Consider the following 14,345-nt stretch of genomic DNA (forward strand, 5'->3'; position numbering starts at 1 on the left):
GAAGGGGTGTGTTGTTGTGGTCTGTAGCCATGTCGGATGGTGACAGCCTTTTCCCACATTCACAGCCTGTGATTGGCTGACAGCACCTAAAACCCGCCTTGCTGATTCTGATTGGCTCTCACGTGAGCCGTTCAACAGTTGGAGTCTGCGCAGTAAGCACAGCGCTGAAATTCAAATTTGAACGGAGGTTGTTTTGTCCAGAGAAGAAGAACCGAGAAGAGAAGCCGAGAGCCGCTGAGCTCGCTTCGTTACGCCCTATTTCTTTAGCTTCATCCAAGAGTGTTAAAACACTTAGTTTTTGATACATTTCGCGAAGTGCTATCAACCGTCCAAATGGATCCATTTACCGAGGTGAGTCGCTGAGCTAACTTAACCAACTAGCTATCATACGTTGTCTCGAAATAGCTGCGTTAACGTTACTGCTAATGCTAACATATCTAGCGTGGCATTTTCTGTTACTGTACTTCTATTAGAGACAACAGGATAGCAGATGTTCACTTCCATGTTACTTTCACATGAGCTAACATTAACATCCAGATATGTAACGTTATTGTTATGATAAGACTCATGAAAACATATCACGTGTTTTTTCTTTGTCTGCTCAGTCGTCAGCAACCACAGTTATGGGATATAACATAACATCTAGCTCGTACTTTAACCTTCTAAAAACAGGGTTTGTAGTTGACTTGATGTTTGTCAAGTTGGCAAACGATTCACTCAGACTGCCGATAAACTAGTTCCAGATACACGGTATTATAACGTTCACTGTGCCAGAAATAAACCACAGTCTATTAAATGCAACATTAGTCACATGAAATTACTTCCTCTCCATTTAAGGCAATGGTATGTGTCAGATCTGGACACTGTCCAGCATTTGGCTTTCTTTGCTTGATTTTTCTTCCTTGGTGTACTCATGGTGATTCAAGCTAAAATTCAAAATGAATCAGGAATGACTGTCTGAGAACAGCTCTTGTTCCTCTTGTAAACTGGCCAATGGAGTTTGATATTTCAAATGCAGGAACTACAAGCAGGAGTGGCTTATTCCTGAGGAATGCTCTTAAATGTGACTTCATGTTTTCCACACTGCCTGGAGAAAATGTGCAGGAGGTGCAGCACAGCTGAAGGAATGTGTTTGAGCTTGCACAGTAAATCAGACTGTTACAGGCTGGGTGTGAGGCTGAGGGAGGGGAATATCACATGAAGGAAAGAGGAAGGAAAGAGGGCAGGCAAACAGGGGCCTTCTTATCTCTGGTGAAGAAGGACTGTTTTGTGTGTCCTAGGCTGTAAAGTTGCTTGTTGAACGAGCAGCAGCGTTGCATTTCTTGTTCCGCATATGTTTGTTCACAGATATTTGAAAGTTATCTGAGAAGATGCAATATATTTGCCCATTTTGTAGAAAAGTAACAGACTAATTGCACGTCTCACAGCAAGAGGAGTACGATTATGAGGAGATCTGACTTAAACCAAAGTCCCAAGTAGCAGTGCAAAAGCATTTGAATGGCTAGAGATTGTAAAAGTTGCCATTCATTGAGGGTACTTGCAGATTCCTCATAAACGCAACATTCAAACTTTAGTAATTTGGACTCTCGTTTTATTTCTTCTTCTCTGCTCTCCAGCCTCCACAAGGTGGGAAGTTGAGTAGACGGAAACAATTAGTTAGATAACAAATGTCAGTGGCACTCATTATTTGGCCTCACTTTGCATTCATGTATGTTTAGAAACAAGTGTCCCACTTCTTGAAGTTGATGTGTTGGAAGCAGGAAAAACAGGCAGCCAGAGGATGCGAGTGACTTTGACAAGGGACAAATTGTGGTGGCCAGATGTCAGGCCTTGTGGGGTGTTTCCGGTATGCAGTGGTTAGTCCCTACCAAAAATGGTTCAAGGAGGGACAGCCATTAATCAGCAACAGGGTCTTGCATACAACTAAAGAAGGCTCTTGGATGAGAGGTGAAACGTCTTCAAGGAACTTTCTTAAAGTCCAGTGGATTGATTTAAACTACTTTGGATGAGCTAGACTGATGAATCATGAATACTTTTGTGTCATGTGGATGTCCACCTGTATGTGCGTGGTTTAATTGTGGAAGCGATGATAGCAGAAGAGCACTATGAGAAGAATGCAAGCAGGTGGCGAGCAATGATGTGTTGGGAAACCTTGTGACCTGGCATTCATCAGGATGTTACTTTGACACATGCCAGCTGCCTAAACATTGTTAGATACCAGGTGTTTGCGTTACATTCAGCTTCAGTAGAATATGTCTGTCAGCTATTCCTGTTGGCAAATCTGCGCTAATATTGTTTACTGTATGACATGTTAATCCTGTCAAATGTCAAGATTTCACTTCCGGTGTTGTATTCTGATTGACTAAATACAATAAAATACAGTACCCATTGCTTCACTGTTTGGTCTGTCCTCTGTATGAATCAAGCAGCCATTGGATTAACGTCGTAATTCTGTTTGCCGAACTAGAAACTGTTGGAAAGGACACGGGCTCGCAGGGAAAACCTGCAGAAGAAAATGGCAGAGAGACCAAATGCAGCAAACAGACAGATGGTCAAAAGACCCAGAGAGCCACTGGCTGAAACCAACAGTGTCATCACTGAATCTATCATTGATAAAGGTATGACCACATTTGTTGGACTGCTGTTCTGTCATTTCTGCCACTGATTTGCAGCTCCCACATGTTTGCTTATATTTTCCACATCACGTCTTCCCAGTTCCACAGGTGTCCTCCAAGCCTTCTCCCTCAAAGCGCCGGTGCTCAGAGGAAAATGTCCAGCCTGCTGCCAGTGAGGAGAACCAGGAGCCGATAATGACACGCGCTGTGGCTCCTGTTTGCTCAGATCCTCCTACAGACAAGAAACCCCCGGTGGTCCCTGCCAGCATTCGACCTTCCTCCTCCTTGCAGAAGAATTTAACTCGACCCACTGTAAGGTCTCAGCCAGGACAGCTGGAAACTGCACAACCAGAGCCAGAAAGGATGGCTGTCAGCCCTGCTCCTGATCCTCCAAAAAGCAGAGAAGCACAAATGGAACCTGCCAGTTCAGCCTCACAAAGGAGAAAGGAGGATCTGGTTGAGGATCCAGCTCCATCTGTTACTGGCATGAGGTCACGCCTACATAGGCTAGCAGAACAGAGAAGGTGTTGGGATGGCGATGGTATGTACATTTTATTGCACTCTTTCAAATAGCTGGTAGTCTTCTTATAGTTTCTCTGTCCCAATGATGCACATTACAACCTTTACAGACACTTCTGATGCAGTTGAAGACTCCACTCCTCTGTCCCTGATGAGGAGGCAAGCTGATGCCCCACCAGTAGATGTACCCGCTGTCTCCTCAGGGACTCCACTAGGGAGGAAAGGCAGGCTGGCCAACCTGGCTGCCACTATTGGATCCTGGGAAGACGACTTAAGCCATGCTAGCATCCCCAAAGAGAAGCCTGCTACTGCCTCTGGTTCCAAATGTGCAGTCAGAGACACCCCTGTGGTTGCCAGTACTAAGCAGAGTACTGCAGCAACCACTTCAGCTGGAAACAGCAAATCCTCATCCAGCTCTAATCAGGTCAGCCTGATATTGTTTTTGTCTTCAGCATAATTGTTATATTTACCCAACTTATATTATATGAGGTACTGGTGGTCATTATGTTAGAGAACTAAAAATATTAAGTATGGAAAGTTGAAAAAGCACCAACTACTCCTCCCTCATCAACACATGACTCAAGCTAGGTTTTCAAATACTGCTACAGAAAAAATATTCAAGAGGTTGTACTTTGTTCAATTCTAGTCTATACTTCGGGAACTGTGTTAATCTAAAAAATATTCTTGTGTATTCAAACTTGTTCCTTTTGAATGTGCTTTTTAAATAAAGCAGCTTGCTGTTTGTGTGTCTTTTTAGCAGACCGTGTGTTCTCCAGTAAAGTCAAGCCAGGTGGTTCTGCCAAGCTCTCAGAAGGCTGATATTCCAGCATCCAAACCTGCACTTCAGTCAGCAATCAGTCCTCAGAAGAGATCCACCCAGGGGATGACCTTCCCCTCTAGTCCCCAGAAGAGCTCCATCCAAGGAAAAGCTTTTCCATCCGTCACGCAGAAGACAGGCCCCTCCTCAACATCAGTGCCTCAAAGCCCCTTGAAGAATCAGGCTGTGTCCAGAGGTCTCGACCTCACCTCTAGCCCCCAAAAGCCAGAGCTCCGTGCTAAGCCAACAGCTGCTGGCCCCCTGGCCCCCCAGGATAAGGCCACTCCTGGAGGTCCTGGTGAGTCAGGCTGTAGTTAATTCAGGAATTCAATTCTTTTCCATTGATTTATTTGTAGGACAAACTAGGACTGCTACAGATACATTTGTTTTGTATTTGATCTTGCAGTTACTTTCACCTACACGTATGAAAGAAAATTCTGATTGGTTTCTTTCAATCCGAACAGGTGTTAAATCTTTCCTGGAGCGTTTTGGAGAGAAATGTCAGGAGCGTAACAACCAGGGCTCCTCGTCCGGAGTCACAGCCCACTCTAAGACTCCTACTGTGACCCCGTCAGTCACACCAAACACCAGACTGGTGCAGGAGAGACTCAGAGCTGCCCAGGCTGCTAACACAGCTACTGCTGATCTCACTCAGAGACAGAAACTGGTAGGTAGATGTTACAGATTCTGTAGTGAGTCCTCATCTATTGCGATCACTTTAATAACAAAAATATTTCCCTCATTTCAGGAGCGCGAGTCTGAGCTGGCTCAGATTCGCAGTCGCTTCCAGAAGGGGAACAATATGTGGAAAAACAAAGATGAAGAGGCAAAGGCCAAGACCAACACAGACAACAAGGTTCAGTCATTTCTTATTCTGAGATGGAAATACTATATGACATTTCATAATGGTCACATTTCCCAGCATTTACAGAAGGTGCTTAATAAACAAATGATGTGCTCTCTAGGATAAACCTGAGAAGCCTGTGGAGTGTGAAGTTGCCTCATCTGAGCCACAGGATGAACCCTCTGCACCAACCAGTGAGAGAGCAGACACATCCACCAAGTGCACTCTTTCAGGTACTTAGCAGGACAATAAGTCAGAGCAGGGATCGGCCAGGATGGTTGTTCCAGGGGTGATGCCGGTTATTATTAATCAAAGAGACTGATACCCGATATTTGGGGCAGATGAACATTTGCAATAAAAATACTACAAGCCTTTAGTAATGAGTGGTTCTTTTTTCCAACATTTTTATCACTAAACTTTCTGTCAACAAGTCGAACCTTAGAAATAGTTTTAACGGATACATGTCATTGAGCTTTACAGAGTTTAAATGTTGGTAGGGATGCTTAATCTGCACTTGCCAATGTCAGCTTCAGTTGCAATAGCTAAATATGCTTCTTGAATGCCAATAAAATGAGAAGATATAACAGTTTCTAACCTTGGTATTATCAAAAAGCAGGTCGTGGGTTGATGGTCTCACCTCCAGCTTCAACATCCAGCCCCCTGAAGGTGGTCACCCGGACTGCAGAGACCGATGAAACCCCAGATGAAGAAGAAAAGGAGATAGAGATGAATGTGGACCAGTCCATCAACTCCGCAGTCATCAACGAGCTCTTTGATGGAGTCCTGGAGCAGAGTGAAGATCAGGATGAGGATGACGAAGATGAGGAGGAAGATGCTTTGAATATCTCCTCCATGTCCCTCCTCACTCCTCTGGCAGAGACCGTGGCTGCTGTGGTGAAGAGTCCAGAGAGGGGAATGATGGTGAGCACTGACATGACAACTTTTTCATGGATATATGGCATTAAACAGCTTAATGATAACATTTTCTTCATGCCCTCTGTGCAGACATCAACTCCAGCCAGCTCATTCATTGTGAAGAACAACTCCGCAGACAATGTTTCTAAACCTAGCAAGTTCCAGAGGACCAACATGATACGGACCGCCTCCTCAGATAGTGTCGAGGCTTTAGACGAGGACCACAAACTGCCTTATAGGTAACTGGTCAGTTGTGTTAAAGTTGCCTCATTTCTATGTCTCAGTGGATGTGAGCCTCATTCTGAATCTGTATTCTGTTGTGCTTTTTAGTATCGATGCATACAGGTCAACCAGGGTGAAGGAGACTGAGAGGCCCAGTGTGAAGCAGGTTATTGTGAGAAAAGAGGATGTCTCTAACAGAGCAGAGGAGCCACGAGGATCCAGTCTCTTCAGTATCAAACAGAGGATGAAGGTCTGGAAGAAATACATTTGACTTTCATACATGCCAGAACACAGTATGAGTTTTCATGTGTACTATTTTCTTCACTTAAGACTTGATTTGTTGCACATAGCCATAGAGGCAGTGTGTGTCACAGACGTGTCCGTAAACCATCCCTCTGTTGTATGTTTATGCAGATCCTGACAAATGAGATGAACTTACAGCAGACGGTTATCCATCAGGCCAGTCAGGCACTCAACTGCTGCACAGATGAAGAGCACGGCAAAGGATCCCAGGTGGAGGCTGAGGCGGAGAGGCTGCTGCTGGTGGCAAGTGAGTTCATCCACATTTAGACATTATCTACATTTATTTACAGAACATTTTGTGGCTTTTATGAATGCCTTATTGTCATTCCCTTAACTAAATGTCCAAAACTCAAATCTTCTAAGGTACAAAAAACACCAACAAGCATTTTAAATGTGAAAAGTAAAGATAGTGTGTAAATAAGGCTTACATACATTTACTTTGCATGAATTTTAGGCCACAATGCAACTCCACCATCTAGCTTGTCAGTATGCAGTCTAAATCCTTTTATGTAGCGCTGGTGACCCCTTGTGGTGGCATCAAAGACTTCACTTTCTTTTCTTCTGATGGCCTCAGCTGAGAGGAGGGAAGCATTGAAGGCAGAGTTAGACCGTCTGAAAGGAGACCCAGCAGGACAAAAGAAGGCCCCTGCAGCTCCCGAACCTACCAGCATGTCGGCCTCCAAAGGCTCCATCACCCTACAGGAGTTACGCTTGCCTCTCAAGGCAGACTTTGTTTGCTCCACTGCCAACAAACCAGGTACACTCAAAATTCCAGTAACAACAATTTGGTAATTTACAGTATCATTAAGCTGTTCCTAAGAGTTTACTTAAAAATAATCGTTCTCCCTGTTAAGTGTGCACTTTTAAGAGGCTACTACTGGTATTAGTGTGAAGTATATCAAAAATAAAAACAGGTTAATTTTAGTTTTAGAGGCTATTTATATATTTAATCATGAGATCAAAATTCACTAGGAGCTTTTTTGGGATTTCTTATGCCAGTGTTTACCTACATCATTCTGTCTTTTGATTATTTCAGAGTCAACCAAACATTCCTTCTTCATAATGATTCGTGCTGGAGCAGAGAACACTGTGGCCACTCCATTAGCCAGCACACACCGTGGCCTCAGTGGAGACACCCTCACCTTCCCCACCAAGTTCACCATGTAGGTCAAAGATACAAAAGTACAATTATATAACACCCGCAGTGACTGTGATCCACCGTTGCTGTGATGAAGTTTAGTTTGATTGGTTGAATTTTTACCAGAATTTAAACAGGTCACTTTCATTAGTTAACACAGATGCTAGTAAGTAAATGTTTTAATCAGGTTACATATATTGTGTATGTACTGACAACAAATATGTTTTCACTTTTAGATCTGATGTCTCAAGTGACTTTGGAATTGATATAGAAGTCTACTGTTTGGTAAGTGTCTTGGAAAAAAAATATCCAGTGTCATCTCTTAGAATTAAAAACACTTAATGTATTTGGAAAGTCATGCAGAGTGAGTCAACAAAGGCAGTGCAGATAAACAGATCTTTGTTAGACCAAAAGGGTTGAAGGGGTAAATCTGATGTGTGTGTTATTTGGAGTGCATTCAACAACCAATGAAAATCCCTAATGGATTGTCAACATCTTTGGAGAACTTGTCCAGAAAGTTTTTTTAAATTACTGACTTACAATTTGTAACAATGATTTTCAGGTTCAGAAACGTGAGGTCTGCAGTGACAAGAAGAAGAAACCCAACAAGTCAAAGGTAAATCCACGCCTTGTCCAGTTTTTTGTATTTTTTTTTAACCAAATGAAAACACACTGGAAGTCAATGAAAGAACATGCTTTAATGCTTAAAGTGCGTGTCTCTAGATGATCTTGAGACAGGTTCACGAGGCCCATGAACTGTGTATGTCGGTATGGAAAGTTTCTGTTTGGATTTCTCACTTGCGGGTGGGTGTGCACTGTGTGGGAAGGCTGACATTAAAGGACCAGTGTGTGATTTATTGGCAGAAATGAAATATAGAAATAAGCAGTGTATCATCGCCTGTAACAACGAATTGTTGTTTCTCTCAACTTAGAGTGAGTTCATAGTTTCATATCTACACTGGGGGTGGGTCCTCTTCCACAGAACCTGTCATGTATAGGGCATCAAATTTCTGAAGTAGATCTGATCAGATGCAGCTATTTGCTTGTTACATTTTCGAAGTCCACTTTACTACGAGAGAACAACGGCTGAGCAACCCCTAACACACTGAAAATGTAAAGTTTTGCCAAGGATTCATTTGATTAATCACAGTTCTCGCTTCATTGCGTGCCGTTGTTCCACCAAAACAGTTCCTGCCACAGATGTATTCTTTATTTATCTTTGCCCCAATACACCTGATTAGTTTAAAGATATGCAAACAAGACAGTTTTTTCCCATTTATAGCAGGCTAATATGTATGTGCATCAGTCTTGTATGTTATACAGGATGGGCTGGTTAAGTGAGACAACAAGCCTGAATGGACAAACCTTACACAGATTAGAGAGAGGGCGTTTCTGGTTTTTTGCATTTTAACAACACCCACCAGAGTTTTTCTACATGCCTATGAACAGAAGCATGAGGGAGTTGGTCACAATCAGTGAAACACCACTAGATACCACTAGTCCTCCAAGATGATACTTCACAAAGTGTCACTGGTGCTACATTGTTCCTCGACACAACTTTGGGTGGCTGCTTTACTGAGAGGTGTAGAAGAATGTTAACTGACAAGCAACATACATATCCCTCAGGCATGCTGTATTATTACTCACACTCAGTCTTTTGAAGCAAAAATATTTCCTTTTTTTTAATCCTACCAGGCTATCACACCAAAGAGATTCCTTGCCATCACTGTAAGTATTTAAAAAAATTATTCTGCACAAAATATTTTACTGAATGAATTTCAGGAACAAATGGAATTCTTTCCTTCTGATCTGTCTAAATTTGCTCTTCATTCTTCTCTTACAGAAAAGTGCTCAGACACCAGGTAGGTGAAATGATGAAATCACATTTTAAAATGATGTTTGTATAATAACACCACCTTATTATTTATGAGTCTTTCAAAATAAGAATTGTCACAGCTAAGTATCAGGAACAGATTCTGTTGAATCACTAACCAACTTGCCATAAGACTCCTTAAGTAACTTTTTAAGCACCTCACATCAGATATTGACTTTCTGGGCCGAATCCTTTTCCTTGAGTAGAGTCACAAAATGGCAATGACTGCATTCTGTGTGAGGAGAGGACAGCATTACATTCAGTCAACTCGCCAGCAGGCAGACAGTGTAGAAGTGTAGACAAGCTTTACATCAGTCAAGCTGTTGTTCACATAGGCTGAACAGTACTCCTTCGGACAAGTAAACTCGGTGTGATGTGTGAAATCAGTTCAAGTGTGAAATGCTCCTCTGACCTGTCTTTCTGTCTAAGCATTTCAACCTTTCTTTCTGTAGTAGTGGCCAGTCCAGGAGGCCCCAATGCTGTCCGCACCAGTAACTTTGTCCTGGTTGGGTCACACAAGCTCACTCTGTCTTCTATTGGGAAAAACAAATTCCCTTTGGAAAAGGTAAATAAGCACCACTGTTTCATGTTCCCTCATGTCTTTTTCAACATTCACGCTTTTCTAGTACTTGACCTTGTTCTTCAGTGTGCATTTCATACGTAGCTGACCTTAGTGTGAAGACAACAGATTGAGGCCAGTAAATGGCTGACTTGCCATGTGTCTGTGTCCAGGCTTTGTAGAGACTCACAGCAACTCTGTCTGCTCTCATAGGACAGTATGTTCTGCCTGTGCGTTCATTCATCTGCCTTGATATCTTTCTTTTAGATCAAATATGAAGGAAGTGAAAGAGAACTACTCAGTGGCATGTTTCATAACAAGGTTATTACTTGCCCTATTGTTTCCTTGTTTCTGCGGTGATGGGTGAGATACACAATAACAAAGAATGTTCCTAACACCATTGTTCAAGTAACATACCAACTTAATATCATATCAACAGCAGGGTTCTCGCCAGGATTTTTTTCAGCGTAACGGCAGGTCCTCCTGTGCGCGCGCGCGCAATAGACGAGAACGTGTCAATCGACAGGAAAGTACCGCTGAGGTGGGGAGACATAAATTAACCTAGATAGGCACCCAGTTGATAAAAACAAACGCACATGGCGTTATCTGTCAAAATAACAGCGCAGCGGCCCTAATCACAGTGTTAACCCTTCCTGTTCGGCCCCCGACCGTGGTCAGGAAGCCCGGGGTTAACCCCCTTCACTTCTCTCTCACTCGCCCTCCCCCTCCCTCCCACACACACACGCTGCTTTCTCTCCCACTCTTATGACGGAGCCACACACTCTCATAACCACAGCGTAATCTTTGAAATGTGCTGGCGTAGCGGCCCAAATCACAGCGTAATCTTTTAAACTGAGCGTAACGGGCCGTTAAGACTGCGCAACGGGCCGTTACGCTGAAATGCGCTGGCGAGAACCCTGAACAGTCTGTTCTCATGAGGGAATATATGTGCCTTTCGTTTCCTAGTTTATACTGACGCTTTAACTGTCTTTATAGAAGCCTTGTCTGTTTAACCACGTCTTTATGCTTAAACATTTCTGGACTGATAGGAAAGCGATGTGCAAACTTTTTAATAAGTGACTGCTCTGGATTCCAGGTGCCATTCTTGTGCCCTCTAGAGGGCCACATCTACCTCAAGATGCAGTGTGAAGTGGGCTCAAAGGTGGAAGAGAGAGGCTTCCTGGTGAGTGCACATAGATCATATCATCACTGTAGACCAGCTAATGCAGAGGCACACCTTGGTTTACTCATTCTACAGTATTTTTTAAGGTCTAATCACCTTTTTTCCCCACTCCAGACAATGTTTGAAGATGTTAGTGGATTTGGAGCTTGGCACAGAAGATGGTGTGTGCTGTCAGGATACTGCATCTCCTACTGGACCTACCCAGACGACGAGAAGAGAAAGGTAACCAGGCTCAACAAAACTGTCACCATACAGCATCCTGCTTGACATTTCCTGTAGCATCTTCAGAATGAGCACGTCCTGCCAGTTCTTCAGGAAACACTTGAATGTGAGGCAGTAACGTCACACAGCTCCGTGCAGCAGAGTTAAATAAGGTTGAAACAGTCCAGTTATTTAGACAATTCACATGTGCTTACTTAAAGGCTGTGTGTTTCACATTCAGTTAAAAATGATGGCTCCTACAGCTCAGTCAGGTTGAGATCAGCTGACTGACTTCAAAGGTGTTCCACCTCTTCACCCTAAAACACTCCAATTGCTTTGATTAGCAGCAGTGAAATCAAAAACATGCAGGTGTGCCAGTTCCAATAGCACCAAAAACCAAATTGGAAGCACTGCCACGTTTGACACTTTCTTCTGTTCGTCACTTTCAAGCAGATCTTGTGTCGTCGATCAAGAGATCTTTCAAATCAAGTTTTGATAGGTTTTTTTTTTTCACTACAACCCGACCTTTTTGTTTTTGAGACCTACCAGGAGTTTGGTTCTTTTGCTGAATCCTCTGAAGTCTTCTGTTAATTGATTGAATACGTTTGGACTGTATCTGCCAGCTGTATCTTGATACCAAGTAATGCACACTTTTCAACTGTATCTGAAACCTGAAGCATGAGGATTACACTGAGCCTTAGTAATGAGGCTAAAACATTTATACCCCATGGGACAGCGTGTCTCTTTATGTGCTGTTTTCTGACAGTTTATTTCTTTGCCAGAACCCCATCGGTCGCATCAACCTGGCCAACTGTACCAGCAAGATGGTGGAACCAGCCAACAGAGAGTTTTGTGCCAGACCGAACACATTTGAGCTGATCACAGTCAGACCGCAAAGAGAGGACGACAAAGAAACACTAGTTAGCCAGTGCAAGAACACCATGTGTGTCACCAAGTAAGCTCTGACAAGTCAACCCCTGAACACACTGCACATGTCTATTGGGTTTTTCTGTGAATGATGGTGAACCTGCTTTGTTGTTTTTCTATGCAGAAACTGGCTGAGTGCTGACACTAAAGATGAGAGGAATTTGTGGATGAAGAAACTGAACCAGATTCTGGTGGATCTGCGAATGTGGCAGCCAGACGCTTGTTGCAGGCCCCTGTAATCACTGCAGCCTTTCTATCTCTTGGACTGTCAATATGAGTGATGCATGCAATTACTAAGTGCAATACAGTATGACAATTATTAGACGTTTTTACTTGTGGGTATTTGACAGGAGGAGAATAATCAAACCCATAATTTATAGACCAGAGGAGGTAAATAAAGCCATACATTTGGGACATTTCAGTACAGTGTTTTAAATAGGAGTTGGGCAATATATTTTCTACATTTCTAGCCTGATTTGTTACGCGAGTGTTTTTGGATATTGTTGAGATGCCATCGTTTTATTTTCATGCCAATATTTAGTGTGCTTGACACATGATGCATGGCTTTAAATAACTTGGTTTCAGTGCTGAAATCAAGATATTAATGGTTTGGAAGCTGCACTTGATACTAAGTTGAAGCACCACAGTTTTATCCTATTCTGTTCTGCATGAGAGCACTGGACATACATTTGGTCAGTTTATACTTTATATATATATATATATATTAGCTTTTATAACTTGTGGCAGGACTTTAAAATTCTTCAATGCCATGCACAGATTTTTGGTACCATTTATACGGCAGGTTTTGTTCTCTTCGCAAATGCTTCAGAGTGGAGAGTTTTGGGTGAAGTCTAACATATTCTGTACTAAAGTCTGACCAGAACCATTTTAGGATCAATACTGATTTCTGGATGATTATATGATCAGTACATACTGGTCATTAGTCATTGTTTACGTTCTTTTACCATAAATGAATAACATGAACACTCCATGTCTGAGGTAAAAATGTGGCTCATCCACACAAAAGAAGCAGTTTTATTCAAGCATCGTATCGGCCTTTTCAGTGTGTTTAGTACTGGTAACCAAACTGATGAGCTTTGCCTGCCGAGTGGCTCAGAGCTTTGAAAAGAAAATGTTGGGCTCACGTTTTGTGCGGATTTATTTGTTTTAAAGATTCTTTTATGTTTAGCTGCGTGTTGAGCAGTAACGTGTCAAATATAGTGTTGCAACAGATGAAAATTCTAGACCACAAGTATCTTTTAAGGTGTTTCTCTTGTGTTGTGTACAGATTTTATTGCAGGTGTTGGTTAATGTTTTCATTCATGTCTGCATAAAAGATGGCGCTTTTTCATCCTGCTGATAATGAACACAACACAAAGAATGATAGAAGATGCCTTTTTTTTTTCAGAACAATGAGCAAAGAATATATTTGTGTTTTCAGCAGGTACTTGAACACACTTTTCAGTTTGTCAGGTATCTGCGGATCAGCGAGATGAGAATAAATGTCTGCTTTGACCAAAACGGCTGAAGCTACAAATGCACACGCCCTTTGTTTTCATTTTATTGAAATGTAACATTAAATGGAATTGAGAATGGTTTTGAAAGCTGTGAACTATTTTAATATCATGGTGTCTTACTATGTATTATAAAATGAACGTAATCATTTCTGTTGATAAGGCGATTCAGACCAGAAACTGTCCTGCATGACGCAGTTGAACCGGTTTAATGCCTGATGGTCTGCGGCTTGTGAAGTATACAACAGAAAAGAGTACAGTGTAACCAACATGTTAAATCATCACATTTCAGCAAAATCTGACTTGTATCACCTTTCAGTAATGGCATTACTTCTAAACCAGGGGTGTCAAACTCAGTTCCTGGAGGGCCAGAATCCTGCATGTTTTAGACGTTTCCCTCTTCCAACACACCTGATTCAAATGATCAGCTCATCATCAAGCTCAGCAGAAGCCTGATAACGAGCCTGATCATTTGAATCAGGTGTGTTGGAAGAGGGAAACATCTAAAACATGCAGGGTAGTGGCCCTTCAGGAACGGAGCTCGACACCCCTGTTCTAAACTGAGCAGCAGACTATTTAACACAAAATTTAAATCTAACAGTGTAGAGTTACTATATTAATTGCTCAATGCTACTAAAGTCAGCACACTGTTCATTGCTGAGGTTAAGATTTCAAAAGTACTTTGAATGTACCTTGAACCTTCTTTTTTGACCAC

At 42.4% G+C, this 14,345-nt stretch overlaps 1 protein-coding gene across 5 annotated transcripts; it reads left to right on the plus strand.

The window, feature by feature from the left end:
• Window positions 1-193: 193 nt before the first annotated feature.
• Window positions 194-13,711, plus strand: anln (anillin, actin binding protein). Of its 5 annotated transcripts, none has more exons than XM_051955760.1 (24): window positions 194-351; window positions 2,468-2,618; window positions 2,716-3,156; window positions 3,245-3,558; window positions 3,892-4,249; window positions 4,416-4,618; window positions 4,700-4,807; window positions 4,917-5,028; window positions 5,409-5,716; window positions 5,801-5,949; window positions 6,041-6,182; window positions 6,347-6,482; window positions 6,810-6,992; window positions 7,272-7,398; window positions 7,610-7,658; window positions 7,936-7,989; window positions 9,069-9,101; window positions 9,217-9,235; window positions 9,699-9,811; window positions 10,073-10,126; window positions 10,902-10,988; window positions 11,103-11,210; window positions 11,972-12,144; window positions 12,241-13,711. In XM_051955760.1, the coding sequence occupies exons 1-24, from the start codon at window positions 334-336 to the stop codon at window positions 12,353-12,355; spliced, it is 3,555 nt and encodes a 1,184-aa protein (XP_051811720.1). In that variant the 5' UTR covers window positions 194-333; the 3' UTR covers window positions 12,356-13,711. The 5 variants fall into 5 exon arrangements, with proteins under 5 accessions (XP_051811720.1, XP_051811722.1, XP_051811721.1 ...); XM_051955762.1 differs by having other exon boundaries at window positions 5,412-5,716; XM_051955761.1 differs by having other exon boundaries at window positions 3,895-4,249.
• Window positions 13,712-14,345: the final 634 nt, after the last annotated feature.

This window comes from Acanthochromis polyacanthus, chromosome 11 (assembly GCF_021347895.1).
Source record: "Acanthochromis polyacanthus isolate Apoly-LR-REF ecotype Palm Island chromosome 11, KAUST_Apoly_ChrSc, whole genome shotgun sequence".
NCBI lineage: Eukaryota > Metazoa > Chordata > Actinopteri > Pomacentridae > Acanthochromis > Acanthochromis polyacanthus.

Excerpts from the sequence above, each read along its gene's own strand:
- anln (XM_051955760.1), top strand. Across the intron at positions 5,717-5,800 it reads GTCCAGAGAGGGGAATGATG|ACATCAACTCCAGCCAGCTC; the intron begins GTGAGCACTGAC and ends CCCTCTGTGCAG. Across the intron at positions 7,990-9,068 it reads AGAAACCCAACAAGTCAAAG|GCTATCACACCAAAGAGATT; the intron begins GTAAATCCACGC and ends TAATCCTACCAG.